This window comes from Pipistrellus hanaki, assembly GCF_964339955.1.
Source record: "Pipistrellus hanaki genome assembly, chromosome: 5".
NCBI lineage: Eukaryota > Metazoa > Chordata > Mammalia > Chiroptera > Vespertilionidae > Pipistrellus > Pipistrellus hanaki.
Genome location: NC_140507.1, coordinates 1,706,975 through 1,734,939, shown reverse-complemented (window position 1 = coordinate 1,734,939; position 27,965 = coordinate 1,706,975). Strand labels below are relative to the sequence as shown.

At 56.6% G+C, this 27,965-nt stretch overlaps 1 protein-coding gene across 2 annotated transcripts; it reads right to left on the bottom strand.

Moving 5' to 3' along the window:
• Positions 1-170: 170 nt before the first annotated feature.
• WIPI2 (WD repeat domain, phosphoinositide interacting 2) lies at positions 171-27,965 on the bottom strand. Of its 2 annotated transcripts, XM_084883949.1 has the most exons (12): positions 27,696-27,965; positions 18,483-18,565; positions 10,072-10,241; positions 8,555-8,651; positions 8,093-8,190; positions 7,810-7,902; positions 5,738-5,808; positions 3,747-3,854; positions 2,886-3,050; positions 2,237-2,344; positions 1,379-1,509; positions 171-778 (listed from the first exon to the last, which is right to left on the bottom strand). In XM_084883949.1, the coding sequence occupies exons 1-12, from the start codon at positions 27,767-27,769 to the stop codon at positions 666-668; spliced, it is 1,311 nt and encodes a 436-aa protein (XP_084740075.1). In that variant the 5' UTR covers positions 27,770-27,965; the 3' UTR covers positions 171-665. The 2 variants fall into 2 exon arrangements, with proteins under 2 accessions (XP_084740075.1, XP_084740076.1); XM_084883950.1 differs by lacking the exon at positions 18,483-18,565 and having other exon boundaries at positions 27,696-27,964.

Sequence of the window (27,965 nt, the reverse complement as noted above, 5' to 3'; positions counted from 1 at the left end):
CAGAGACAGAACACTGCACACCCAGGGGTCACAGGAGGCCGGAGCTCCGAGGCAGGCCCTCGAGTCCGCTCCCCGGCAGGGGAAAGGGTGCGAGCACAGGAAGGACCGCTGTCCACACCACGTGGGAAACAAGACGGGAAGCAGAACCCGCCGTGGAAGAAATCCCAGAGTCCAATTTGGAAAAAATTTAATAACAAAATAAAGAGGAGAACATGGTCCAGGCGGGCTCCGGGAGGACCCCTGCCGCCCCGCCCCGCCCGGGCCGGGCCCTGGTGGAGCAGGACCAGCTGGACCGGCAGGCCTGCCCTGCACTGTGCCCTGTGCCCGGCTGAGGAGCCACAGCTGCTGGCAGCTCGTGGCTCCGGTGCCCTGTGCTGGCTTGGCACATGAATGCATGCAAACAAAGCAAGGAGTTCAAGGGCTTCACCAGTTAATTTTGGCAAAAAGAGAAAACAAACAGAAAGCTAAAATCCAGAGCAGATTAGAAGCCACTGAAGTGACAACCATGTATTTCTCAGAAGGAAAGAGACTACAACTACCACCTTTTCCTCTTCTTAAGTCTCTGCCATCCTCTCCCCCAACTCGGGTCAAAGTTCATAGCAGCATAACACAAAGTCCTGTCAGCCAGTGTTCTCTGCTGCGGGGTCAGAGTTCACAGATCAAGTTCAGTCCGTCCGGAGAATCATGGGAGGGTGCTCGCTGTCTTCCTCCAGCCGCAGGGCGCTGGCTTCCTCCTCCAGGCACGCGCCGCCCACGGCCCCCAGCTCGTCCGTGTAGGCTGCAGAGAGAGGTCACCAGAGCTGGAGGGGCCCTCGGGGGCCCCCCGCGCAGACTGCCTTCTGCTCCCTCTGTGACTAAAGAGCCCTCTGCAGCCGCGGCAGTCAGGAGGCGCCATTGGGTCTGCAGAGAGCACGGGCTTCCCGGGACAGGCTGTGCTCTCCCGGGAGTGGGAGCACGGAAGTGCGCCTTGAACTGACGTGGGTGCTCCACACTCACACCACCGACACTCAGCCTCCTGCAGAGAGGAGCGCGTGCAGCCTGAGGCACGCTGACGCCTGGGGGAAGGTAACTCCCAGCAGCTGAACAGCCATGGCCAGACTGGCCACCTGTCTGTCCGCACGCCGACAGCTCTGCCACAGCGCGCCTCCTCCCAGGCCCGGGGCCAGGAGGAAGGTCAGACAGGTGGAGGGCAAGGCCCCAGCACAGATGCTGGGGAGGCAGCGAGCAGCCACCCAAAACGGCCTGAGCCAGGACTGTTTTCTCAAAGCGGAAGAGAACAGATCCCGCCTCAGGCTGGGCAGCCTCTGGGGAGGGAAGCAGCTCGAGCACAGGGGAGGTCCCGGCCTCACCGCCCCCAGGCCGTCTCCCTCAGCCTTACCCAGTCTCGTGGGAGAGGCAGGCGCGTGCGGGCCTTTGGCTGCGGCTGTGCCGTAGGTCTGAGTCACCAAGGGGCAGTCGTGAGAGGCAGAGTCTAGGATCTCATTGGTTGTCTCCATGCTGCCATCCAACCTGGTGAAGCGGACCAGAACACACACAGTGAGGACCGTCGGGCAATGGCAGGGCCTCGGGCCGGAGGCCACTCGCCAGGACACGCACGTGCGCTCGAACACTGCGGGGACGGGTCTGTGTGTGTGTGTGTGTGTTCACTCGGACTTTACATGGGAAGTCTGACAGGAAGACTCAGGCCTCTGAGACCAGCTAGTGCACGTGGGGGCTGGTGGCCAAACAGGAGTCCCTATGAATACTCCCCGCGCACCCAACCATCAGCACGGCTGGGACGCTTCTAGGCGACAAGCAGCAGAAAAGCAAAAGCCCACAATGCACTGCTTCCCCGTGAGCCAACACCAACTCCTCCTTTCGAAGAGAAAGCCTCTCGCAGTGAGACCGCAGGCCCTCAGAATGCGCCCTGACTGTGCGGGCGGACCGGCTGACACCCTTTCTGTGAGTGTGAACCCCTCCGTCCGTCCATCTGCAGCCCATCCCTCCGGGAGGGGAAGCCCCGCCCCAGGAAGGGCAGGCGCAGGGCTGACCGCCTCCGCCATCCCCGCCGGCAGCGCGTGGTCCCTGGCAGACGGGTGGGAGCGGGCGTCTGCGCCCACACCGGGACTGTCTGTCTGCGAAGGCGGAGCTCGGGGCGGCCTGGGCCACGGTCTCTCAGGAAACGCACGCTCACAGGGCCCGACGGCAGCCTGGCTGAGAAAGCCGGGGGCGGGTGGGAGGGAAGAGGCCGTCTTACTTGTGCTGCTTCATGAGGGTGCACTCGCCGCCCTCCTGGGGGTCCAGGTTGTACATGTACAGGTACCCGTCGGACGCGCCCACCAGCAGGCGGGGGATCTTCTGGATTCTGTGGGAAGAAGAGCAGCCACGTTCTAGGACCACACTGTGACGGAGTTACTAACTTGGCTGGGCCAGGGGAGTCCCTGTCCCAGAGCGAGCAGATGCAGCCAAGTGACACTGCGTGTGCGGGACCGAGGCCTGCCCACCGCGCTGCGGCGGCCCCAGCATGGAAGCCGAGGGCGCCCTGGCCGGGAGAGCAGGCGGCGGCACTGGGTCTCCCGGCTCCCCGAGTACTAAGGGCGGGCGGCTTCACAAGGCTTCCCCACCAGGCAGCGGACGGAAAGGATGAACACAAAGTCTAACATCAGAGTCACAGCGAGGCCATGGCAGCGCACTCCCAGCCACGCAGCAAGGCTCCCCGAGGGCTCGAGGCCCTGACTCATCGCCACGAGGGCTCCAGACACACAGGGAGCTCCCTCTGCAGGAGGAGCTGCAGGAGCACTGGCCTCTGACGACCCCGGTGCCCCTGTGCAGTCCCCGCTGCATCACAGGCCGAAGGCTGCGGCTGTTCCCAGGCTGGGCGGGTGGGAGGAGGCTGCGGCACTCACGTGGTCAGGGAGCAGATGTTCTTGTGGCCGCAGAAGGGCAGGCGCACGGTGGCAAAGGCCCTGCCCTGGTTGAACATCTCTGTGACCTGGGAGGGCAGGTAGCTGGTGGAGTTGAGGAGCATCTTGCCCAAGAAGCCGGTCCAGGTGGAGGGCTCCTCCTGCGGCCTGCGGGGGCAGCGGAAGCGTGACTCCTCCGGAGGGGACCATGTCCCACCAGACAGGGACCAGCCCGAGATCTACAGAGAACCCCCTCCTTCAGGAAAAGGGGCAGGAACCACAGCCTGAACAGCCTGCCCCTCCCGCGAGGCTGTTGGTGAAACGATTAGCAGCGAACAGCAGACGTGCAGGCCCCACGCACGCCGCCTGGGTCTTTTTAACGAAGCCTCAGAGCCTCTGCGCACTTCCGAGCCGCTCCTTTCCCACCGCCCTTCGTGCTCCCTGAGGAGGAGCCCTGAGCGAGCCTGGCCGGGAGGCCGGCGTTTGGGAACCAGCAGCAGCGCTCGGGCCGCACACGCCCGCGGCAGGGACACACGCCCACATCACCTGCTTCAGGAAGGCACCCACCGGGCGGGCAGTGAGCCCAGACGGGCTTCCGTGCGCAGGGATGTGCCGAGGCGGACGTCTGCACTGACCAGGTGGCCCCCGCCCTGCCGCCAGCCTCACGCACAGCACCTCCCGCTTAGAGCGCCTCCCGGGACAGGCCCTCCCTGCCGCGGGCAGACAGGGGACACCCGTCCAGAGCCGCCGGGGCCTGCGCCGGCAGGAGCAGGAGGCAGCGGGGTCTGGGCTCCAGGCGCACCGTCCGTGTGCGCCGGACAAAGTCTCCGCTATTTTCCAAACCACCGAATGCCGGCAACTCACTTCTCCTTCACGGTCTCGAGTTTGAAGATGTGCACAGTCTCCGTGTTGCTGGAGGCGGAGAGGAACATGCCGTCCATGCTGAAGGCCAGCGAGCAGATGCTCACACACCTGCGGGCGGGAGGGTTAGCTGTCACCGGGCCGAGGGCCACCACAACCTCCCGAGGGCCTGTGCCCAGCGCTGAGGGGAGGCAAGTTCCCGACAGCCACCCATCCGCCGGAGCCTCCTCCCTCCTCCCTCCTCATCCTCCTCAGACAATGGAGAGAAAAACGGCGGGAACGTGGCAGCAATTCTTTAATGTGTTCTTAGCAGCCCATCTTCTTTCATTTAAATTACAGCAATTCTTAACATGCTGAGGGAAACTGGCCACTTTGGTGATGTTTAACAAAGTAAACTTCAACATTGAACACACTAGACCCTACAGTACGCCGTAAAGTCACGTAAAAACCTAAAGCCAGCAAACAGCCCGCATCTCCTCCCAGTCGGGGGCCTTCGCGGCCGCACAGGAAGGCCCTGGTCACGGGGTGCAGACTCGAGGAGCGCCCCGCGCCCGGCCCTGCCATGAAGGGGCGCTGGGGCACATGTGGGAGACACTACAGAAGAGGTGTGGTGGGGGGCAGGTGTGCTTCCGCCGGAAGCTTGGCCCGAGGGACCCCGGATGCAGACTCAGAGGCACCGGGGACCGCACAGGCCACGTCCCCCTGGAGACGGGTTGCCATCTGAGGAACCGAATGTGGAGTGGCTGGGACTGGGAGCAACAGGAAGGAGATACAACAGCTGAATGAACGGCCAGCGGCTGGGTGCACTGAGGATGAGGAGTTTGGAGTGAGGCCTCAGGCAGAGGGAGGCTGGGTGTGCTCTGCCTGTACTCTCGCCCCCAAAGAGCCAGAGCTGCATCTGAGGGGAGGCCTGCGGGGCCAACAGCAGAAACCACAGGAGCGCGAGGTCAGAGGGGGCGTGAGCTGGGCGGGAGGACGGACGGGACAGAGAGGAGACGGGGAGTGGGGGCAGCCCTGGGAAAGCCGACGTGCCCGGGCCTCACAGGTGCCTGAACGAGAGAAAGGCATCCCTCTGGCTGGAGGGACAGCGGCAGTATTTACTGAGGGCGCGGGAGGGGGCAGGGGCGGGGGAGAAACATGGGCACAGGCAGGGACGCGTCTGGGAGGCTGTGGCTGCGGGGGAGAGCCTCCCTGGAGCGGTAAGACGCGGGGACGGGGCAGGAGGGAAGGAAGGATGCAGAGCGGGGCAGGGGCAAGGGAGGGGCACCGCGAGGAAGGGCGGGCTGGACGCCTCGCTGTGGACACACGCTGACTGCGCGCCTGCGGGAACCGCCCGCGGGAGGGAGTGGTGCCAGCAGAGGCGGGCTCGTGGGCAGGGAGGAGGTGCAAGGACAGGTGACGGGCCTGCAGGACCTCCTCAGCCCGGGAGGCGGGCTACCAGAGCTGCCCGGGCTGGAGCCGAGCCCAGAGGTCAGGTCCCGCTGAGCCAGGCCACACGGCTACCGCGGGGCCCCGGGATCTGGCTTTGGAGCCTGGATCCCATCTCCTGCGGGTCCTGAGGCAGAGGACCCAGGGTGACCGGCACGGCCAGCAAGCTCTGCAGGCGGCCGCGAGCAGGAGGGAGGCACGCGGGCCACGCTCTGCTTGTTAAAGGCAGAGCCGCCCCCTGGCTGGGGGGGAGGGCGGTGAAGGGTCGCTCCTTTTCTGGGCAGAGTGAGGACGGAGCCTGTGAACCAGGTCAGAGTCCACAGCTGCTCGGGGGCAGGCAGGGCGCACCGGCCGCCCGGCTCGGCCAGTCCCTCCGCTCCCCTATCTGGCCATCGCTCTGCGTTGAGCCGGCCTGGTCATGTCCCTTCACCTCAGCCATCCAGTCGGGCTGAACACGCCTGTCCTTCACCTGGTGCCCTGTGGCCACGTTTCCACTTGTTGGTCACAGAGAATGGGAAACTGAACCCAGAGAACTCAGATCCCGTTCTGGAGGCTTCTACACTCACCTCTTCACTCCTCTCCGGAACTCAAAGAGCTTCTGCCCCTCCGGAATGGAAAACACCCTGATCACGGTCCCCTGCGCCGGAGAGAACAGGCTGTTAGCCTTGAAGTCAAACATGGAATGCACCAGTTTTACCTTTTCCTACATCATTTGAAGCTGAAACCATTAAAACTGAACGCTTTGGGAGGCACCTCCTAACTTGATGGGCCGTGAGTTTGACATGCTTGGTCTGCCGTCTCAGACCCCACTGTGGCCCTTGTTGCCACTTTCCTCCTAAAGCAGACACGACAGCACCGGGACTGAGAGAGACCTGCCCAGGAAGGGACCCGAGAGGGCGGTGCCCACCGGGTCTGAGAGAGAGAGAGAGAGAGAGAGAGAGAGATAGAGAGAGAGAGATAGATAGAGAGAGAGAGAGACCTGCCAGGAAGGGACCCGAGAGGGCGGTGCCCACCGGGGTGAGGACTCGGAGCCTGCGCCACAGCAGCAGACGGGCCGTGCTGCCCGGCCGTCAGAACAGGTGAGGGAGTGGCCGCCCCGTAAGCGGAGTCCTGGGGTGGGAGGACCCACTGAGGCTGTGGTTCTCGGGGAGCAGGGGGTCGGACCGCGTGCAAACACCGTGCAGGGGCTTTGTCTCCGCAGCCTAAGCGCTCAGGTTCCTTAGACGTGTTTCCATTTCATGCCAGGCCGCTGTGCAGCCCTAACCACAAGCTGCTGCTCGCAGCGGATGGCGGCCGAGGCAGGATTAGCCTGCAGGGAGGGCAGCCCAGCCAGGCCCCAGCGGGCAGAGAGGCCATCGGTGGGCTGAGCCCTCCCCCGGGGTTGTGTGTGAGAGCTAACCAGGGTCTGCTCTTCATGGCCCAGACCAGTAAGAACCGAAAAGCAGAGCTTGGTGAGCCAAGGGGGACAGGGCCTCATGGCCGGCTGTGCTCCCGCGGAGGACAAGGCCGGTGGTGCTGGGAGGCCTGTGTCCACAGCACAGGCGGCTGGGAGTCCGATCTGTGTGTCCGCCCAGCGCTGCCCTGGGAAACTGCTCGCCCTCTGAGCTCTCCCCGTGGAAGGGAAATGCACCCCTGGGTGAGGGGTCAATGAGGTAATGACTGGAAGGGTCTGTGGACTCAGGGCAGGGACAGGAACAGTAGCATCTTTGCTGCAGAAATGGGGCCGAGGATCAAGAATGCAGAGCGGCAGGGAGCGGGAGCGGAGCGGCTGCCTGGGGCTCCCTCGGCGGGGTGTCCAGGGGTGCACCGGGGACGTCGGAGGGGCGGGGCCTTGAGGCTCTCGGTGCGAAGCATCTCAGGGACCCACCCCTGCTGCCAGCACACCCAGGGCTGAACCCAGGCAGCGGGCAGCTGAGGGGCAGGTGCGGGCACTCAGAGGACGGAGCGGCCAGGAGAACGAGAGGGGGCGGGGTTTTTGAGAAGAGGAAGGGCAGGGAACCACGCAGCCGTTCAGTGAGGGGGGAGTATGGGGCCCTCCGTGTGACGGGGGCACACGGACGGGACTGATGAGGCCTTTTCTCCGCGAGCGGACAAGGCCAGGGCTCTTACCCAGAAACTCTTCTCACCCCTCTCTTGCTAACCAGGGCTGTGCACACCCGCTTTCGGGGCAGGACTTACACGCCCGCCCGCCCGCCTACAGGCTAAGCTCTGAGGACGGGAGCGTGGCCCACTGTTACCGGCACCCTCGCTCAGGGAAGGTGGTCTGACCCCTCAGCCCGGGGTTGTGTGTGAAAGGTGGACGCAGAGTGGAGAAGGAGGCTAATGACACACAGTGTGACCACGGCTTTGTGAGGGAGTGAAAGGCGAACATGGAATGTGCCCGGCCCATAGCCCCTTACCTCGGCCCCCCGTCCGCTCCCGCAGCCTGTGGCGGTCCCGTCAGGGCAGTGCTGAGCGTGTGCTAGGCAGGTGCTCCGTCTCCTGCCCCCGTGCCAGCCCCACCGGAGCCCGCTCCCAGGCAGCACCGAGCCTGGGCGGGCAGCTGCCGGGTGTCACAAGCTCCTCTGGGGCTGAGGGCTGGGGACAGACGCTCCGCCGGCACCTGGCTTGCCCGGGTGGTCCCCACGGCCCGACCTACCTTCTCAGAAGCGGTGGCAAGTTTGGTTCCGCTGGCGTCGAAAGCCAGCGCGGCCAGAGGACTGTCGTGAGCGGGAATCATGTTGGCAGCTCTCTGGTGGGAGGAGAAGCAGACGTGACTCCCCAGCTCCTCCAGCGCCCCCCGGGCAGCGCCCCCGGGGACCAGGGCAGCTCTGTGGGGGGCAGCACGGCCACGCCTGCCCCCCAGCCGGCGGCGCGGGCACCGCAGCGCCGAGCCGCAGGAGCCAGGGCGCCCGGCCCACGGCACTCCCCCGGAGCCTCACCAGGTTGATGGTGTCGAAGACCTGCACCTCTCCGATGGTGGCGCTGCCGGGGTAGGCCAGGTAGCAGTTGTCGTTGTTGATGGACAGCGCGCACAGGCCTAGGAGCAGGGGCAGAGCGGTCATGGCTGAGGGCTGCTCTGTGGCCCTCAGACACACTGAGCAGCGCACTCACTTAGCCACGGGCGGGGGGAGGGCTGGGCAGGGCCCCCGCCGTGAGAGCGGGGCTGTGAGCAGACTGAAGGCCTCTGGTGGGAAGTGATTAGTGACCTCAAAACTGGAGGCTGACCAAACCACTGACCGGTGTGGTCACAGGACCGGCGCCAGGGGAAGGGAGGCTGGCTTAAGGTCGATACACTTCCATCTGCCTCCCTCTGTGGGCTCTGAAGGAGAGTGCTCCCCCACGCCCCTCCCTCCCCGGCTTCAACAGGACCCCGAGAAGCCCACCCTCCTCGGCGCGCTCACCGGCCGGGTTCGGGGGCGTCTCCCGGATGGTGTGCAGCACCTTCATGTCCCGGATGTTGTGGATGTACAGAGACTCCTCCAGGCACACGATGAGCCGCTGGAGGGGAAGGGGGAGGCGGGCGTGAAGAGCCGCTCTGCGTTCCCCACAGAGCACCGCTGGCCATGCCAGGGGGTCCGTGTCACAGAAACGGGCAATGCGGAAAGAAAGTGTGATTTGTTTCTGGTTTGTCTGCCTCTCAGCCCTCACCCTCTGCCCCTCATGAAAACCACGTTGGGTGCCGTGGGTGGTTGGTGATTGAACGCCTGAGGTTGAACTGGGCGCGGCCAGATGCAGTGACAGCGGGGAGTTCGGGAAGGGTAAACACCCTCCCGCACCGGCTGGTGTTCGGGGTCCCTGTGCCCGCTGCACCTCAACACGCTGTCCCTGCGGGGTGCGTCAGGGAAAGACCACTTGGCACGCACGCACTCAGTACCTGCTGCCCTGGGCACCCACGTGTTTTAAGCTTTAAAAAGGTTCAACAAGTCATGCCTTATAAGCTCCCATTTTAACCACTGTTTTCAGTCACTAGACGGATCCCGAATCAGCCAGGCAGCGGTCACGTGGCAGGAGCCGCCAGCAGCGCCCAGCCCGGTCCACGGCCCTCGGCCCGCCCTGCACAAGGCCCTCCGCCGTGAACCGTAAGCTGGTGCCGTGTCTGTGAGCACAGCCCCGGGAGCCCAGGCCCACACTCCTGTTTGGGGGAAGATAGTACAACAATATTTTGGGGGGTGGTTAACCTTTCCTGAGGATGATCTTCCCACTGCTTTTCAGAGAGTGGGGAGGAGGGAGTGAGGGGGAGAGAGAGAGAAACATCGATGTGAGAGAGGCATTTCGATGGGTTGGCTGCAACCCAGGTATGTGCCCTTGACCTGAATCACACCCACCACCCTCTGGTGCACGGGCCAATGCTCTAACCACTGTGAACTACTGGCCGAGGCATAAGCGTGCATCATCTTAAACAAAAAGTTCAACTAAGTTTAAAAAAGGAGGAAGAAGATGCTAACAGATTTCTTAAAGGGACACGTATAGAGCAAAGGAAGCTGAATAAACCAGGACTCAGCTCCAAGGATGCCGTGCGTGGGGACATCGGTCAGCCTCACAGCTCTGCCCGCACCTGCAGGACGTGGACGGCGCCCGTTTCCCGGGGGAGGACGGACACAGGCGCCGTGCTCCGCAGCACCTCGTCGCGGCGCCGGCAGGACCCCGCGAGGGCGCTGCAGGCACGCATGCCGGAGGCTGAGGGTGCCGGGCGGCAGAGGGCAGGGGCGTTCCCCGGGGGTGGTCCCAGTAACACAGAGCGCCCGTGTTGAGGCACGGTGGGGGTGAGCGAGCAGGGGCTGGGCCAGAAACGCTGGCTCAGGACCGCGTCTGTCCTGGAGGCGCCGGAGGCCCCCGGGAGGGCAGTGACCGCGCAGCCACAGCCGCCCGCACCCTGACGCCGGGCAGAGCGAGCCTGGTGCCCAGCGCTGGCGCTCACCTGCCTGTTGAGCTTCACGGCCAGGATGGTGTTGGAGTAGCTGTAGTTGCAGATCTCAGTTCCTTTCTTAAAGTGACAAACTTTTAGCTTCCGAGGAGCTTTGAGGCTGACGATGGCCACCAAGCTGCTCGAGAACAACCTCTCCACGATGCACACGTCCTCCGTGTCAGCTGTAGCAGGAAACACACGCACCATCAGCAGGCGAACACGTGTCTAAGTGCAGACTATGTACAGCAGAGCGGGGGGCTACACGGTGGGCGGGCGACAGGCCGGGCTGTGGGACGGTCCCAGGGCAGCACCGGAGTCTAAGTCACCGCTTAGGAGCCACGGACACACCGCTCTCGGGGTCCCCCTGCCGGGAAGGCCCTGCTTTCTGCACGGAGGGCCCCTCTGTTCCGACGCTGCCCTGCAGCAGCCTCCCTGTCCAAGGGAGGCTTCCTGGCTGCTCTCCACATCACCCTGTCCCTCCTCCCGGCAGCCACCTGTCCTCATGCACATCTGCCCACCGCTGCCCCTGTACACGGTCTGGGCTGTACGCCCCATGAGGAGGGGCCGCACCTCCTGCTCACAGCTGTCCCCTGGCCTCGGTAGCGACACTGACAGACGCCAGGCCCCTCCGAGGCTCCCACAACTCACTCCTAGTCTCACTTTCCGTGTGTGAAGGGGGTGACTGCCACTCAGACCTGCAGGAGGGGTGGCAGATGCCAGCCGAGTCAGCTCCACCCCCACCCACCCCCCTGCTCCCATGAGAGGGGACACCCACTCAAAAGACTGGTGAAACACGTGTGCAGACAGCATCCTGCCCGGAGATACAGTGGACCCTCCACAGACATCCCTTCATACAGCCCCCGTCTGCCTTCACCCCAATCTCTCCTTCCCGCTGTGGGAAGTTCAGATCCAGATGCAAAGAGAATTCTCATCTCGACTGCCTCTCCCTGCAGCCTGTCTCCTGAGCTGGGGGCTGCAGTGCCAGGTTTGAGCACGTGCCCATCCATTCACTCAAGAAGGCTCCTCCGATCAATCTTTCCGTCAACGCAATCCCAGCACACATTTTTGTTGACAATAACTGCTTTCAAAATCAGAAAGGCAAAGCATCTAGAATATCTAAGGCTCTCTTGAAAAAGAACTGGATGGAAGGGCTTACGCCATGTGACTTCCACACGTAGTGTGTAGAGGAAGCTACACCCAACAGCACGCTGTGACAGACGGCGTGGCCCCTGGGAAAGAGTGAGCCGCAGAGCAGACCCACACCACAGGGCCCTTTCAGCACCAAGGCAATCCAAAGGAAAGACACACCTTTTCAAAGGCCGAACAGGAAAAGTCAGCCTTCACGCCCACCTCACACCATCCAGCAAAACAAACCGAGGGGGGGAGCACTGCGCTGATGGAAAAGCTGAAGCTACGAAGTTCAATGGTCAACACTAAGCGTGCTGGCCAGGCAGCAAAGCGGCTCTAACTGCCGACAGTCACACGCCACATCCCGAGCTCTCAGAGAGCACTGAGAAGTTCTTCACGACCGGATGGCTCGCAAAGGTTTCTCAGAAAGGACACAGCAAGCAGAGATCATAAATGAAAAAAAAATCAGACTTCATCAAAAGTCAACATGTTTGCCTCACAGATAGGACAAGCCACAGAACAGGGAAAAATGTTCACACGACGTTACCTGACCAAGGACTGGTACCAGATGGGCTAAGGAACTCTGGCCACTGGGTAGTGAAGACAAACAACCAGACTTAGAACGGAACGAAGGATCTGAACAGACGTTTCACAAAAGCTATTCAAACGGCTAGCAAGGACACGGACGTGCCGACACCATCAGGGAAATTCAAGTCAGAAGCACAGTGAGAACCGCCACACATACCTCAGAACGGCTGCTGTGGAAGGCTGACGCCACCCGTGCTGGCGAGGGCACAGCCGCCGGCCTGCACACAGCACTGCAGGGGTGAGAACAAGGCACACAGGGAGGAAACTAGATGTTCACCTAAGGCAAATAGACAGCGTCCACCGAGGAGCTGCGCCTGAATGCTCCCAGCAGCTTCATCTTAACAGCTCAAAACTGGAAGGCCCTGAGGCCGTGAAGCAGAGACCCCACAAACTGCCGTACGAGGTCACCCAGGTCTGCACACGCCCGTGTGTGAACTCCCCCAAAGAAGACGGCCACGCCGGCCTCCAGCTTCCTCACGTGGAAGTCACAGGGAGTCTACTGGCCAGGTGTTTGTTCACCTTCCCCACCCAACAGCAAGTTTGAAATTTTAAAAGGAAAAAAAGAAAAAAAAGCAGGTGAGAACTCCTAGAATTTTAAAAACAGAGGGTGTGTGTATGGAGGCAGCAAAGCTATTTTTTTCCTATATTTTTACTGATTTCAGAGAGGGAGGGAGGGAGGGAGAGAGAGAAGCATCAATGATGAAAGAGCATCACCGATCGGCTGCCTCCTGCACACCCCACCCTGGGGCTCAAGCCCACAACCTGGGCCTGGGCCCTGACTGGGAATTGAACCATGGCCTCCTGGTTCATAGGTCGATGCTCAACCCCGGACCCATGCTGGCCAGGCAGCAAAGCTACTTTTAACTGCAAACAGTCATTAAAGAGAACAGTATACTGAACCCCTCCATAGGCCCATCACCTGATTTAAACAACACTCACTTTCTGCCTGTTTTTTCTTTTCTAAAGTTTCAAAGGTCATCATCCTGACCTTTCCCCGTAAGTCAGTCTGGTAAGCCCCTCTAAACAGGTAAGACACAGGAAAAATACACCCTCCAGTCTGTGACTAGAAACGGAAGACACCTCCATCACGTGAATTCCAGGTGGAGAAGAGCTGCATGGAGAGAGCCCCAACGACCAGGAGACGGCGCAGGAGCCCGTCCCAGGCCGCCCGGGTCAGGATGAGCTGTCCGGAGAGAAGCTGTACAAGAGAAGACAAATGCACTTGATCGGCAGAAATTCCAGACCTCAGAACGGCAGAGACCATCAACAAGGTCAACAGCAAGCACCAATCCAGAAGAAATACTGGCAACCCACGGCCAATGGTTCAATTGTTTTAGATCAGTAAGAGACCAATAATCCAACAGAAAAGCAGGCAAAGGAAAGAATCCCGCAGTTAAGGCAAGGAACAGCCAGCTAATGTGGCTCGGTGGCTGCGTGTCTGCCCAGGAACCGGGAGGTCACGGTTCGGTTCACAGACAGGGCACAATCCCCAGGAGAGAACATGCAGGAGGCAGCCCATCGATGTTTCTCTCACTGACATTTCTCTCTACCCCTCTCCCTTCCTCTCTCTAATATCAATAAAAACAAATTTTAAAAAAAGGCAACAAGCATATTTCTTATCTTAGACTCGTCTCCCAAGTATAATATTAAAACGTTTGGTAATGCCTGTGCGGCAGGAAAGAGGAGGAAGGTGCTGGCACCATTAATAAAAGCATGGTCCTGCCCCTTTTAAGGACAACTTTGCACTATCTACCGACTGTAAAGTGTCTCTGTTGGTTTTCCTAACAGCTGTTCTCACAAGCAGGCAAAACAAAGATGCTCGCCCAGCAATTCAACTCCCCTGGCATCTGTCCATCTACTTAGAAGAAATGAATCCCTGGCCGGTGTGGCTCAGTTGGTTGAGCGTCGCCCTGTGTATCAAAAGGTCACCCGTTCAATTCCCCATCAGGGCACATGCCCAGGTTGCAGCAGGCAATCAATATTTCTTCCTCCCCCTCCCTTCCTCTCTTTAAAATCAACAAAAACATGATATATTTTTAAATAGAAATGAACACACACATCCACCCAACAACTTGTGCCCAAACGTTCACAGCAGCATTCTTTAAGTCACAACCCAATGCCCATCAGCAAAACACGGTCTAGCCACACAACGCGCTGTTACTGAGGGTAAAAAGAAACGGAGTGCTGGCACACGCTCCAACACGGGAACCCTGCAAACACTAAGTACCAGGAGCCAGGCGGACAGGGCTCCGTTTATCTGCCGTGTCCAGAGCCGCCAATCTCCAGAGTCAGAGGCAGAGGCAGACCAGCACTTGCCCAGGGGTGAGGCGGCGGAGGGCAATGGGGAGTGACGCTGATGGGCTCATGTTTCATTTGGGGAAAGATAAAAATGCTTTCAATTAGGTTATGAAGCAGCACCACTTAGTAAGTACACTAAAACCCATCGAACTGTACACTTAAAACTGGTGATTCTGGTAGCATATAAATGACATTTCTCTCCATCCCTCTCCCTTCCTCTCTAAAATCAACAAAAACGTATTTTTAAAAGAGGCAACAAACATATTTCTTATCTTAGACTCAACTGTTAAAAACACACACAGGCAGACTACTGCAGACATTTGCATTCTGGCCAATTAACTAAGATCGGATGTAAGCCCGGGGAGGCAGGGCTGGGGGGATGAGCGGCAGGGACAGTGAGAGGCGAGGGGTCAGGGCGGGAATCACCGGGTCTCCTCAGAGACCAGAGCCTGGGTCCTAGGACACTCGCCTGCCAGAGGGCTCTTCAGGGCCAACTCACACCCCCAACACTGGGCTTCCTGGGAAACACCCGAGTGTCCTCAACTCCAGGAGCCAGACAAAGGCCACCCATCCCTGTCACTCAGGGAGAACCAGACAAAGGGTCCCTGCGAGGCCCCAGCCCAGGGGGCGCCTGAGAGCAGCCTCCCTCCCCCACGGGGCCGGCCCAGGCTCACTGCCTCTCTCCGAGCACTTTGCTCTCCCCGTGTCCTTACACCAACTCCTGGGAATCTGTTGTCAGTCCTCACCCAAGGAGTGAGGACAGTTTTTCCAGTGACTTTTTATTTTTTTAAATGGACAGTAGAAGGGAGGAGAGTGAGAGGGACAAAGAGGAGGGAGAGGAAGAGAAAAAGAGAGAAACACAATGATCCGTTGCCTCTCCGTATGCCCTGACCAGGTCAGGGGAACAAACCCACAACCCAAGTACATGCTCTTGACCAAAAATCAAACCCGACTCTCTGGTATGCTGGGGTATGCTCTAACCACTGAGCAATGCCAGCCAGGGCCCAGGGAATTTTTAAACCCTCACTCAAAGATATGTTTTCACTGATTCTAGAAAGAGAGGAAAGAAGAGAAAGAGAAACACTGATTGGTTGCCTCACACACACCCTGACCAAGGATCAAACCCACAACCCTTCAGTTCAAAGAATGATGCTCTAACCCTGAGCTACACTGGCCAGGGCCCAGGGAACTTTTTTTTTTTTTTTACACACCTTTTTATTGATTTCAGAGAGGAAGGGATAGGAAGACAGAGACAGAGACAGAGACAGAGACAGAGAGAAACATCGGTGATGAGAATCACTGATGAGCTACCTTCTACAGCCCCACCTGGGGGCCGAGCTCCGAGCATGTGCCCTGACTGGGAATTAAACCGTGACCTCCCGGTTCACAGGTTGATACTCAACCCCCAAGCCACACCATCTGGGATCCAAGGCACATTTCACACACGAGCACACACAGACCCATGCACCCAGCAGTCACTCCCTGCCAGGGGAAGTGCAGGTGCGTGAGGCACCAGGCTGGAGACCGAGGGGGCGGCTGTCACGCGGGAAGAAGAGAAGCAAGGCTGACATTGCAGTCACGGAAGATGGCCCGTTACCAAGTCACAGAGCTAGTCGGCACTCCGGCTGCCGGGGCCGGGAGACCCAGCTTCCATTACAGCCATCTAAGCAGAGGCTGCTGGAGTTCCCCCTGCACGACCGTTCCTATAAGTCCCACTGAAACGTGCCGACAGGCACGGCCTGTCACTCAGCGACGTCAAAAAGCACCTCTCAGACCCCGATGAGGACGAGGCCTATGAAGGCAGAGACGGCTCCCTGCGTGATAAAAGGCGCATGTGTCTCCGGAGGCATTTCCTTCTGACTTTTTTAATATATTCTTATTGATTCCAGAGAGGAAGGGAGAGGGAGAGAGAGAAACATCAATGAGGAGATTGCCTCATATAGACCCCCCACTAAGGATCGAGCCCGCAACCCGAGCATGTGATTCCCTGACCGGAACTGACCCCATGACCTGGCTCACAGGTGGACACTCAACCACTGGGCCACCCGGCCGGGCGGAGGCCTTCTGATCTGGGAAGCAGGCGCTGGTCACTCTGGCGGAGGCAAGGATTAGCCTGCTCCTATTAACTCCGAGCTGCTGCTTCCTGAGGGATGGTTCCCAGCTCAGCACCTTATAAAATAAAGGCAAGGACATTTTGCCTAACAGGTAGGACTTCATTGCAGTCTTCCATGGAAGGGATACCACAGATTTGCATGTTATTTACCTTCTGACTAACAAAGGCCGTAAAGAGGAATATAAACGGGCGCCCACAGCCAAGCACAGCACAGCGTAAGTGGGAGTCCTCCAACCCCCCTTTCAGTTTGGAATCACAATGCAGACGCATAAAACAACACCACCACCTCCCGCTGCAGCCGCAAAGGCTTCCTTCCTTCACTAAACAAAGACCCGGCAGCCGGCAGTCTGCCCTCCCCAGCCCAGCCCTGGCTGGCGCTTAGGTAACAGCCAAGGGGCAGAGAGCAGACCGACGCCTGTGCTGGTCAGGAGTTGGGAGGGTGAGCCAGTACTGAGCCAAGGCTGAATTCTGAGGCCTCAAACCCTCTCCTTTGCTCTGAGTCTGTGTAGAAAATTGCCAGAAAACAATCTTGGCTCAGCAACTAATGTTTTCTAAGAGAAACTCTTCTCTCTAACTCGAGGCAAGTGTGAACGTGGAGAGGCGGATGCAGTTCTAGGAGGCAAGAACCTAACAGTGAATGTGGACTTAACAAATATGAACCCTCCAGCCCTGGCTGGTGTAGCTCAGTTGGTTGAGCTTCATCCCACGCACTGGAAGGTCGTGATTCCGTTCCCAGCCAGGGCACACGTCTGGGTTTTGGGTTTGATTCTCAAGTGGGGTGTGTACGGGAGACAACTGATCCATGTTTCTCTCTCTCCTTCTTCCTTCCTCTTTCTCTAAAAGCAATAAAAAAATGTCAAAAAAATAAAGTATTTACCCCCAAAAAGTTCTCCATCCATTTCGCCACCTAGTTTTTAAAGGCCAAAGATCACCAAGAAGAACAAAGAAATCACCGTGTCTGTGGCAATCACACACTCTCTGAACAATGCTACCAAGATAACACCTTTTGTTCCACCAAAAACCACTGGGAAACCAAGTGCCAGGCACCAGGGAATAAGCTTCCCGAGGACACACTGGTCACTAAACAGACTCCGTGGAGGAAGCGGGAAGCTCAGCACTCTCACAAGCACTGGGTCTCCACACGGGAAACTGCGGGTCTCAGAGCTAGGATCAGTCCCCACAGCAACCGTGTATTAGCGGCACCACCCAGCCCCGGTGAGCTTCATAACTGCTCAGCGTGAGCTTCATAACTGCTCAGTCACTGGAAGAGCCCAGGGAACCTCTGTCCGGAGACCAGCCGCCCTTCTGGACACCCTCCTGGGAGCGATCCTGCGCGGGCCTCGTGAGGCAGCCAGTGGGGGTTTCGGAAACACGAACACCCACTTGAGATGAGCGCGCGCGCCAGCTCGCAGCTACCGGATGGGCCCCCAGAGCACATGTCCGCTTCCAGCGGGAATAGGAGCTGGGAGTACCAGGGCAGGCCGAGGGCAGAACCAGCCAGCTGCGCTGCCAGGCGGAATGGAGTCAGGAGCTGACTGACTGCGAGGCTTTGGCCCACTTCCTGGCGGGCCAGACTCCGCCTTCTCCGGGGTCCTCACCTCCCGCTATGGCCCGTGTGTTTGGTGTCTGCTGGCCTTTGTGTCCCCGCCCGCCTGCACAGAAACGCGCACTTGGTTTTGCTTCCTCCGTTTAAATGTAAGTGTCACGAGAGCAGAACTCTCACTACCGCGGTCTCCACCGGCACAACGGCCGGCGGGCAGCAGGTCCTCAGCAATGTTTGCCCAGTGGATGGAACCAGAACAAATATGAGGTGTTTAGCCCCGAGGCCAGAGGTGAAGTAACCCCTCCAAAGTCACACAGTGACGAGCAAGAAGTCAGTCCTGCCCCTTCACAATCCAGCTGGCCTCGCAGATCCCAGGAAACGGCAGCCGGAGAAAACGATTCATTCCTACGCTGTGAACCTTCACCCCCGGAGCCCGCCTGGCAGAAACCTGAGCGTGTGAATGGCGTGAAAAACGGGGGATTACAGAGTAATATACATAGTGTGACGCCATGTCATACTGGAAAAACCAACCCATAAATCAGATATGGACATGTGTAAGTATGCATATACACAGAGAAGATCTGGGAGGACACACGCAACTGTTCCCAGCAGCCACCGCGCGATGGACTGAGGGGGAAGAAGAGAATGGTCAGGGCACCTGGACGTGAGTCAGTGTCTGATTTAAGAATGCACATCAATTCCCGTTAAATGTGTCTATATGGTTTAAGAGGGGAAAATAAAGCAAACACTTACTGCATTCATAGATCTGTTCCAGCTTATCCACAGAAGAAAGGGAGAAAAATTTATAACCGGACTTACTACCAACAGCTAGGGACCTGCAAAAAAGCCAAATGCAGAAATAAGAGCTGATGCTGTAGACAGACAATGCACACACCGCTCCATGTCACAGTGCCACTCTCCCCGGTCAGCACCAGCATGCCTGGACTTGTACCCGGTGAGTGTGGCTGAGCAGAAAAGGGGGGGCAAGAAGTTGACACGCCCCGCAACTAGGACAAGGTGAGGGTCAATAACATATAGTGCCCTTGTTTAAAACTTAAACTGTAAGTGTGACACGAATGACGCCCTAAGTTAACGATCCCCTCAAAACAAAGCGTCTCTCAGGCGATGCGATGCACGTGCCGGCCTGTGGAGCCCAGGCTCGGGGGGCACACTCTGTCCACGGTGCTCACAGCCTGTGCGGACAGGGCCTCTGCGCTGCAGGGCGGGCTCGCCAATGCAGTCCAACCACCACGTGTGGCCGGGCGGTGGGAGGCAATAAAGCGGACCCAAAGCTAACTGAGGAGAGACTGCACAGCCGGCCCGCAAGGACACAGCGAGGCGCTGCTGCTTCTGCATGAGGCTCGGGGGGCCTCGGCTCTCCAGACCCTCCCCAGCAGAGCTGACCCCACCGAAGGGGCCCTCAGCAGACCCCTGCCGCCAGGACGGGACTGACCGGGAAGAAAGAAGAAAGCACAGCCTCCAGAAAGAGGAGGAAAGCAGGAAGCGGTGGGCATGCAAAGAACCGGTGCCGGGCCGGTGTCCTCAGTGCTGGAGGACACGAAGGTGGAGGCGAGGGGAAGGGAAGCCAGAGCCCAGGAAGTGAGGACAGACACTTGGTGCTACAGGGTTCCAGCCATTTCTAAAACCCAGACTCCCACCTCTCCCCACGTAAACCTACAGCTGCCCCTGAACAATAGGGGCGCCCACCCCGCACAGTAACAATGCTTATAGCCTCCGACTCCCCCAAATCTCAGCCGCCCCTCGGAATGGGGGTGAGGGAACCGGTTCCAGGAACCACATGGATCCACATCCACAGCGGCCCGGGTCCCTTACAGAAAGTGGGCAGAAGCCACACGTCCAGATGCTGCGACCTGCGAGGGCCCAGGGAGAGGGGCTGCTGCTCCCTCTGGGGAAGCCTGTGCTGCTCAAGGGCGCCCGGGGCCCAGGAACAGAGCTCTCAGCGCGCACCCTTTAGGATCGCCCTGGTTTATCTCAGAGACAGAAACAAACCTGCTTCAGCTCACATCCTTTTTGTGAAAACAGTTCACACATTGAATTAATTATATCACCAAGTGTTACCTGTAAATTTTCGAAAGTAATAAAGAAACCAACACAAACACCAGAATAACCGAGGCTGAAAAGAAAATCTCCATGCTCGCGACTTCCGCGAACTTCCTTTTCCAGCTAACTAAGGGTGTTAGCGCAGCACCAAAACCTGCCCCCACCATTTCTGATTTAAGCCATTTTTATATCATCACTAGAGGGCTGGGTCATGAAAATCATGCACTGGGGAGAGGGGGGCGTCCCTCAGCCTGGCCTGTGTCCTCACAGTCCAGGAGCCCTTGGGGATGTCTGACTGACAGCGTAGGCCCACTCCCTGCAGACGTCCTTAGCACTGCTGCACAGGCGGGGAGGCTCCCGCCACTGCCACTGTAGCTTCTGGCCGAATGGCTCTCCCTGTGGGAGCGCACTGACCACCAGGGGCAGCCCGGGTTGAGCATTTGCACCCTGGTGGTCAGTGCGCATCAAAGTGACCAGTTATTCTGCTGTTTGGTTGATTTGCACATTAGCCTTTTATTATATACGATTTCCCTTGTGACCCTACCACCAATAGCCCCTTCCCTTTCTAATTTCTTATTGACTTAGAAGCCAAGTCACCAAGCTCGTTAGTATTATAGATGAAATAAGCCTCTTCATGGACAAATGATGAGCTGGAATTCGTTAATAAGAGCCTGGCTCTTGATCTATCTGGTTCTCAGATGCTCTCCAATCAGGCAGGATTCGACACTGCACTCCGCTGATGAACATCAGAACTGGGGCGTCCTTCCAAATATTCTGAAACCGATTGAGGGCATTAAATCCATAGCTAGAATGATAACCACGTGGTCTACCAAGCAACAGTACGCTGCAGTCAGTAAGAAATATAGACAAAAATATTCCAATTATTCCTTGATATGTGTATACGGTATAATATGAGTGTATATTTTTTAAATGGTGATGTTAAGTATTTTCAGCTCCTACACCAACAGTTAAAAACGTTCACACACTCATGTGGAGATTCTGCTTTGTAACCCCTCAGGACTCTCCTGACCATACAATGGCATATTAATGCGAGAGGAACAGTGACAGGAAGTCTGAGATTCCCCCAACAATCTTACTCCCGAATGGCCTGAGGGGTTACTCCCGAATGATGTGCATGTGGTAAGTTTGTTTAAGGCAACACAATGAATACCTTCTACTGACCAAGGGGAGGGTAGCAAACCTTACCAGAAAAAAGGATCCATTTGCTTAACACCCACCCCATTTCACTACTGCCCTCCTGCCTTCAGCTGCCCGGTGTCAAAACCCACAGACACACCGCACCCTCGGAGAGGCCCTGGAAAGAGAGTGGCTGCTCCTGAGGTGCATCGGAGCCGATCCCTGCATAGCACCCTCCCTCCACTCCAGAAGCTCCCTCCGCTGCCAGCCCGCGCCTGGGGCCCTCGGTGCAGACGCGGCGGGCCCTCCGCCTTCTCCTCCGGCACTTAGGGCCTCTCCCCTTGGCCACTTGCTACTTTCCAAAGTTTGCTGCTGTGTCTCCTTCTCGTTCTCCCCATCCTGAATCCTCCGAAAGTGTCTTTGTGAGCCTGACAGGTGGCTCGGGTGGTTGAGCATTATCCTGTGCACCACAGGTTGTGGGTTTGACTCATGGTCGGGGTGCATGCAGAGGCAACTGATCTGTGTCGCACATTGATGTTTCTCCTCCCCCACCCCGACTCACTCCTTTCTCTTCAGAATCAATGAAAGTATCCTCAGGTGAGGATTTTTAAAAAAATCCTATAAACATCTTCTTGATACTTTATTGATTGACATTTTATTAGTGTTTTGGGAGGGAGCCAAAATAAATGCTTGTCTTTGGTCCACCATTTTTTTCTGCAAGTCTGTCGCTGCACTTAAACTTGAGTATTCAATATCTAAGAGTGACTTGCACTAAAAAATGAAAATGTAAACTGTATATTTTTTTAAGTTAAATTTAACAAATCTTTATTGTTCAGATTATTACAACTGTTTCTCCCCTCCCTCCATAGTTCTCCTCCACCCGGTTCCCATTCCACCCTCTTCCCTTACCTCCCCCGCACTGTCCTCATCCATAGGTGTACGATTTTTGTCGAGCCTCTTCCCGTACCCCCCACACCCCCTCACCTCTTCCCCCCTGAGAATTATCAATACACTCCCACTCTATGCCCCTGATTCTATTATATTCACCAGTTTATTGTTCCTCAGATTTTTAATTCAATTGATTTTTAGATTCACTTGTTGATATGTATGTTGTTCATAATTTTTATCTTTACTTTTTCTTCTTCCTCTTCTTAAAGAACACCTTTCAGCATTTCATATACTACTGGTTTGATGGTGATGAACTCCTTTAGCTTTTTCTTATCTGTGAAGCTCTTAATGACCTTTAATTCTAAATGATAACTTGGCTGGGTAGAGTAATTTTGGTTATAGATTCTTGCTATTCATCACTTTGAATATGTCCTGCCACTCCTATCTGGCCTGCATGGTTTCTTTGAGAAATCAGCTGACAATCACGTGTGCTCCCTTGTAGGTAATTAACTTTTTTCTCTTGCTGCTTTTAATATTCTTTTGCTCTTGGCATTTTAATTAGGATGTGTCTTGGTGTGATCCTCTTTGGATTCCTTTTGTTTGGCGTTCTGTGTGCTTCCTCGACTTGTAAGTCTATTTCTTTCACCAGGCGGGGGAAATTTTCAGTCATTAATTCTTCAAATAGGTTTTCAGTATCTTGCTCTCTCTTCTTCTGGCACTCCCATAATTCAGATGTTGGTACACTTGAAGTTGTTCCAGAGGCTTCTTACACTATCTTACACTATCTTCAAATTTTTGGATTCTTTTTTTTTTTTTTTTTTTTTTTTTTTGCTTTTCAAGTTGAGTGTTTTTTGCTGCATTGTATTTCAAATCTTTGACTTGATTCTGGCATTCTTCTAGTCTGCTGTTGGGTCTCTGTATAATATTTTTTAATTCCATCAGTTTATGTTTAATTTCTAGTTGGTCCTTTTCCATATTCTCAAAGGTCTCATTAAATTTATCGGCCTTTTCTAGGAAATTCTTGAAAAACCTTATAACTGTGGTTTTGAACTCTATGTCCAGTCGTTTGTGATCTGTTTCCTTGTCTCCTCATTTTTCACTGCTTCCCTTAGTAGGGTGGCTTTGTGTGCTGGGTGTCCTATGTGGTCCAATGGGTCAGCCTCCCAGTTACCTGAGGTGGACACTTTGGTGCACCCCTTTGTGGACTGTGTGTACAGCCTTGTTATAGTTAAGTGTCACTGGGAGGAATTGACACTGAGCCAAACCAGTGGATATAGTTGGTGTCACTGGGAGGAATTGATCTCCAAGCCAATTGGCTGTGAGGACCCGCTGTGCCTATAATGGGAGAATTGCTGTGCTGGAGACACGTTTATGGGAGAGGACTTGTTCCCGTAGGGCTTTGGTGCTCACTGAGTCTGCCTCTTGAATGTGTCCCTTATGAGTAGTTGAAATCTGGTGTCGTCTCACACAGACCATTAGATACACTAGCTTCTGGATCTCCAATGGGGTGCAGGTCAGCTACTGTCTGAGGCCACCCAGCAGGAACTACAGCAAGAACTAGTTTTCTTCTCTTTGCTTGGGGTTTGGAGGTTTTAGAGCTGTCTGACTGGAGCTGCAGTTAGTTTGGTTAAGCTGCCACAGGGCAGGCCATTTATGTGCAAAAGCCGCTGCATGGAGCTTGGGTGTATTTGTAGATCGTGTGGGACAGAGTCTTAGGGTGTCAGTAGACTAGGGGGTGGCAAACAGCGATGGCTGCCAGTCAGCATTCTCTGTGTTTCTGCATTTCCAAGTCCCTATGTCCCATGCTCCATTGCAGTAAACAATGATTGCTGGGCGCATCTCTGCAAGAAAGCCACCCTCACTTTCCGACCCAATGGCCGACAGTCCAGCTTCTCCCCATAGGAGTCTGGGTCCCCCACGTCTCCCTAGAAACTGGAGTTCAGAGTAATTGGGAGCTTGTCTCCTTTTGGGTTGGAAAAAAGCAGCGCGTCCAGTTCACGAGCCTCCGTACCTCAGCTTTTCAGCGCTTATGCACGTCTCAATGCTTTTTTCTCTTCTAGTTGTAGAACTTCCACTCAGCCAGCTTTCCCGTGGTTCTGGGTGATAGACGTTTTGTCTTTTAGTTGTAGTTTTGAAATTGTTGCACGAGGCAGCAATTTAGGTGTTTACCTATGCCGCCATCTTGGTTTCTTCCATGTATCTTTTTCTTATCTCCTTTTTCTTTTCTCTACCCTCTCCAAGTGATCAGTCTGAAGAGGCTTTCCTTCCCATTACCTTCCTTGTCAGAGAGATTAGAGAGCACAGTGTTAAGAGGAAAGTGCCACACTCATGAAGAGGCATCCACCCGGTGGGCCTGCGCACTATTCACTAAGTTGATCGCCACATAGGCTCGTCTCCGGCTCAGCCACTCCCATCATAGACCTCCAGCGGGATTCCCAGAGCAGCGTTCCTCCTAAACCGACTCCTTCGTGATCCTTCTTCCATAATGTCGTTTATCACTGTTCCTCAAAACCCAAACCAGAGACTGGGGTAACCCTCACTTCTCCCTTCAACACATCACATGTTCAGCAGGTCGCACCATGTCCTGACAGCTAGGCAGTCCCTTTCCCCCGGCCTCCTCACACACTTCCCGCAGCGGGCAAAATGAGCTCTATCTTTAAGATGGAAAGCCCTTAAAATTCACCTGCTCCTTAGCCCATCAACTCACTGCTGAGGAAAAGGAGGCCAGAAGTGACCTACTCAGAGTGATACCTGTAACCTAGAGAAGCCCTGGCTGAAGAAAGCAATAAATTCTAACAAGAGCCCCTATCATCTCTATACCTTAACTTTTCCAAATGTGCACATCACTTGTATAAACTGAAGACTGGGAAAATCAAGTTCCTCTCTTTGTCCCATCCCAATTAGAAATGGAGCTAAACCAGACATGGCCGAGTCACTTCCCACAGACCAGTGGTACCCCCTGGAGGAGTTCCATCTTCGATATTTCCATTTGAGATTCAACTGATATCTGCCCCATTAGTTTGTTACCTTCCCTTTCAAAAAGCCAAAAATTCCTCCAACATAAGCCTTCCACAGTGTTACTTTCAGAATCTAGGACCAGAACTAACCACGTAAGGTCAAGAAGAGGGGGATCATCTGCTGTTGGGTTTGTCTCTGGTCTACTTAAAAACAAAACAAAAGGCAAAAAAATAAATAAAACTTTTGATACTTTTAGGATAAGAGTCACAGGGGGAAACCCACAACACTGAAACCATTATCAGCAGGACATGAGAGGCAGCAGTGGGGATGTGAGGCGTGCTATGTTAGGTGTCACTGTGTCATGTACACGTCTCCTATGAAGTGTGGGCCCCAGACCCATGTTCTTCATCTTGTGAGAAGCTGTGTTCCTCTATTAAAATAATTCTGTAAACGGGCAGGGGAGGGAACGCTGTAAACTGTAAGGCTGTTCCTCAGGGACATCTGAATTTCTTCCAAGTATGGATTTAAAACAAATTAGTCACTTCGATCAACAGACGTTTTGTATAATCCTAACTTGCTATCCCTTATGACTTATGTTCATACTCTATCAAGGCCTCTTTGGCTAGTAACAATCATAACACAGAAATCTTCTTGTACTAATAACTTAGGATGCCCAGAAGGTGGGGAAGCCCAGGATTTCTAGCTGTGAAAGAGTGCAGACAGAGCGACACTCTTCTATCATATAGGGAATTTGGTGCCCATTTGAGACGACAGCAAAGAAAATGCTTGGTCACATTTTACTTCCTTTCAATATAAATGATGCGGAGTGAAGAAGTGAAAGAATGATAGGAAATGTTCTGCAAATTCTCTAATTTATACAAGACATAAAAACCCCCACCCATCTACCACTCTTATTTTCATTTTTTTTACTGGTCTCAGGATGCTAAGGGCTTAAAAAGCAAATCACAGTTGGTTTGAAATGCCCTATTCCCTACCTTGATACCATAGCTTTTCCCAGTGGTTGCCAAACGGCGGCTCTGTGGCCCCTTGAGCTTTTAGCAAAGGCCAGCTTAGGAGCACTCTAATTAAGTTAATAACAATGTACCTACCTATACAGTTTAAGTTTAAAAAATTTGGCTCTCCAAGGAAATTTCAGTCGTTGCACTGTTGATATCTGGCTCTGTGGACTAATGAGTTTGCCGACCACGGGCCCATCCCAAATACAACCGCATGCAACAAGTTGTCCAGATTTTCCAATTGCTTCTGCTGTCCTGGATTTTGGTCACACAGGCCATTGTAGTATTTGGCTGCTTTAATCTTTAAAGGTTGCAACAGTCTGACTTCTAAACTCACTCCCCTCAGAATCCGACTCTGCGGGAGAATAATCGGTGTGGTCCAGTGGAAAGAACATGATGGAGAATTCTGGAAAGGGATGTCAGTCCTGCCCCCGCTGCACCACTAGCCAATCCTAAGACCCAGGGCCCTTTCTGCACGTGGGTTTCCTCACCTGTGGTTGGAGCAGTCACCTGTTCCCTCCCACCTCCATGCAGCCCCGGCCTGCGACTGTCGGCATTGCATTCCCGTCACAACCCCAGGGACCAGGGGACCTGCCTGCCACGGCCCTGGGGCTGGCCCTTCTCCAACCAAGTTGTTCCAACCCCCCCCCCCCAATTTAGTTAATGGCTCTTTAAGTTCAATGTATGGGGTGATATGGGCCAATAAGATCACAGAGGTTTCAAGTGTATGTCCCTATGACATGACCTGTATGTCGCAGTGCGTGCCCCCCACCTAAAGTCAAATCACCTTCCCTCACCTATTTGGCCTACAATCAAGCTTTAATTTAAAAAAAAAAAAAAAAAAAAAAAAAAAAAAAAAAAACAACACCCTGGTTTTCTACTTTGGGGATTGCACTCAACCAGTGACACCTCAACCAACTACCCACTGGAAAGCCAATGACCCACTCCTCCTCTTACATCACTTCCTCTTACTCACGCCCCAGGATGGCTCTCCTGCCGGCCGCCCCGCAACTCATCCTTCCTGCTCCCGGCCTCATCTGGTACCATCCCACCGCCGGGTCCGCCAGGCGGCACGGGCTGACCCCCTGGCGTGGCGTCGGGCCCCTCTTCCCCTGGGCGCGGCTCCGGCTCCCCAGGTGTTCCTGTCCCCCACCCCACCCCCAGGCTCAGTGTCTCCCGGCCGGAGGCCAGGATTATTGGATTATTGCTAAATTTGTTTCTTGCCCGGGGAGGGCATCAAAGTTTCCTGCCAGAAAGAAGAGCGAGACGTAGAGAGGAGGAAGGGAAAGCGGGGAGAGGGGCCCCAGGAGGGCGAGGAGACTGGGAGAAGGGCCTGCAAGGGGGGAGCGGGCGGGAAGGGGCTGCCGGCGCGTGGGAGCCTCCCCGCTCCCCCCGGGGCGGAGGGGGCGAGACAACAGGTCGGGCCACAAAGTTCGGCCCAACTTTGGGAGAAATGGGGTCCGCCGAGAGGAAGCCTCCAGCCGGGGGGCGCAACACCTCCGTGTGCCCGTCCCTCCCCCCGCCCGGAGGGGGCAGCGCCCCGAGGGTCCCCGAGGAGGGCGCCCCTCCCGTGACGCCCCAGCCCACTCCAGGGACCGGCCTGGGCTCCCGCCCCGGCCCTCCGGCCCGGGCCCCGGCCCTCCGACCCCGGCCCCGGCCCCGGCCCCGGCCCCGGCCCCGGCCCCTCCGCCCGGGCCCCGGCCCCTCCGCCCCGGCCCGGCCCCGGCCCTCCGACCCCGGCCCCTCCGCCCCGGCCCCGCCCGGCCTCGGCCCTCCGACCCCGGCCCCTCCGCCCCGGCCCTCCGACCCCGGCCCCTCCGCCCCGGCCCCTGGCCCCGGCCCGGCCCGGCCCTCCGACCCCGGCCCCCCGCCCCGGCCCCCGGCCCCCGGCCCGGCCCGGCCTTACGTGACGTCCTGGTTGAAGTTGGCGAAGAGCAGCTGGTCAGCGCCGGCCTCGCCGCTCTGACTGGCCAGGTTCATGGTGGGCGCGCGGCGGGCGGGGGCCCCGGCCGGAGCTCGCGCGCGGGGCGGGGGTCGCGTGCACTCAGGCTCGGCGCCGGGCCCCGCTCGCCGCCGGAGTCGCCGCTGTCCGCCGCCCCGGGATCAATCGCCGCCTCATCCCTCCCCGCTCTTGTTTATGCTCCGGAGCCGGGGCGCTCTGCGCGCGTGCGCGGCC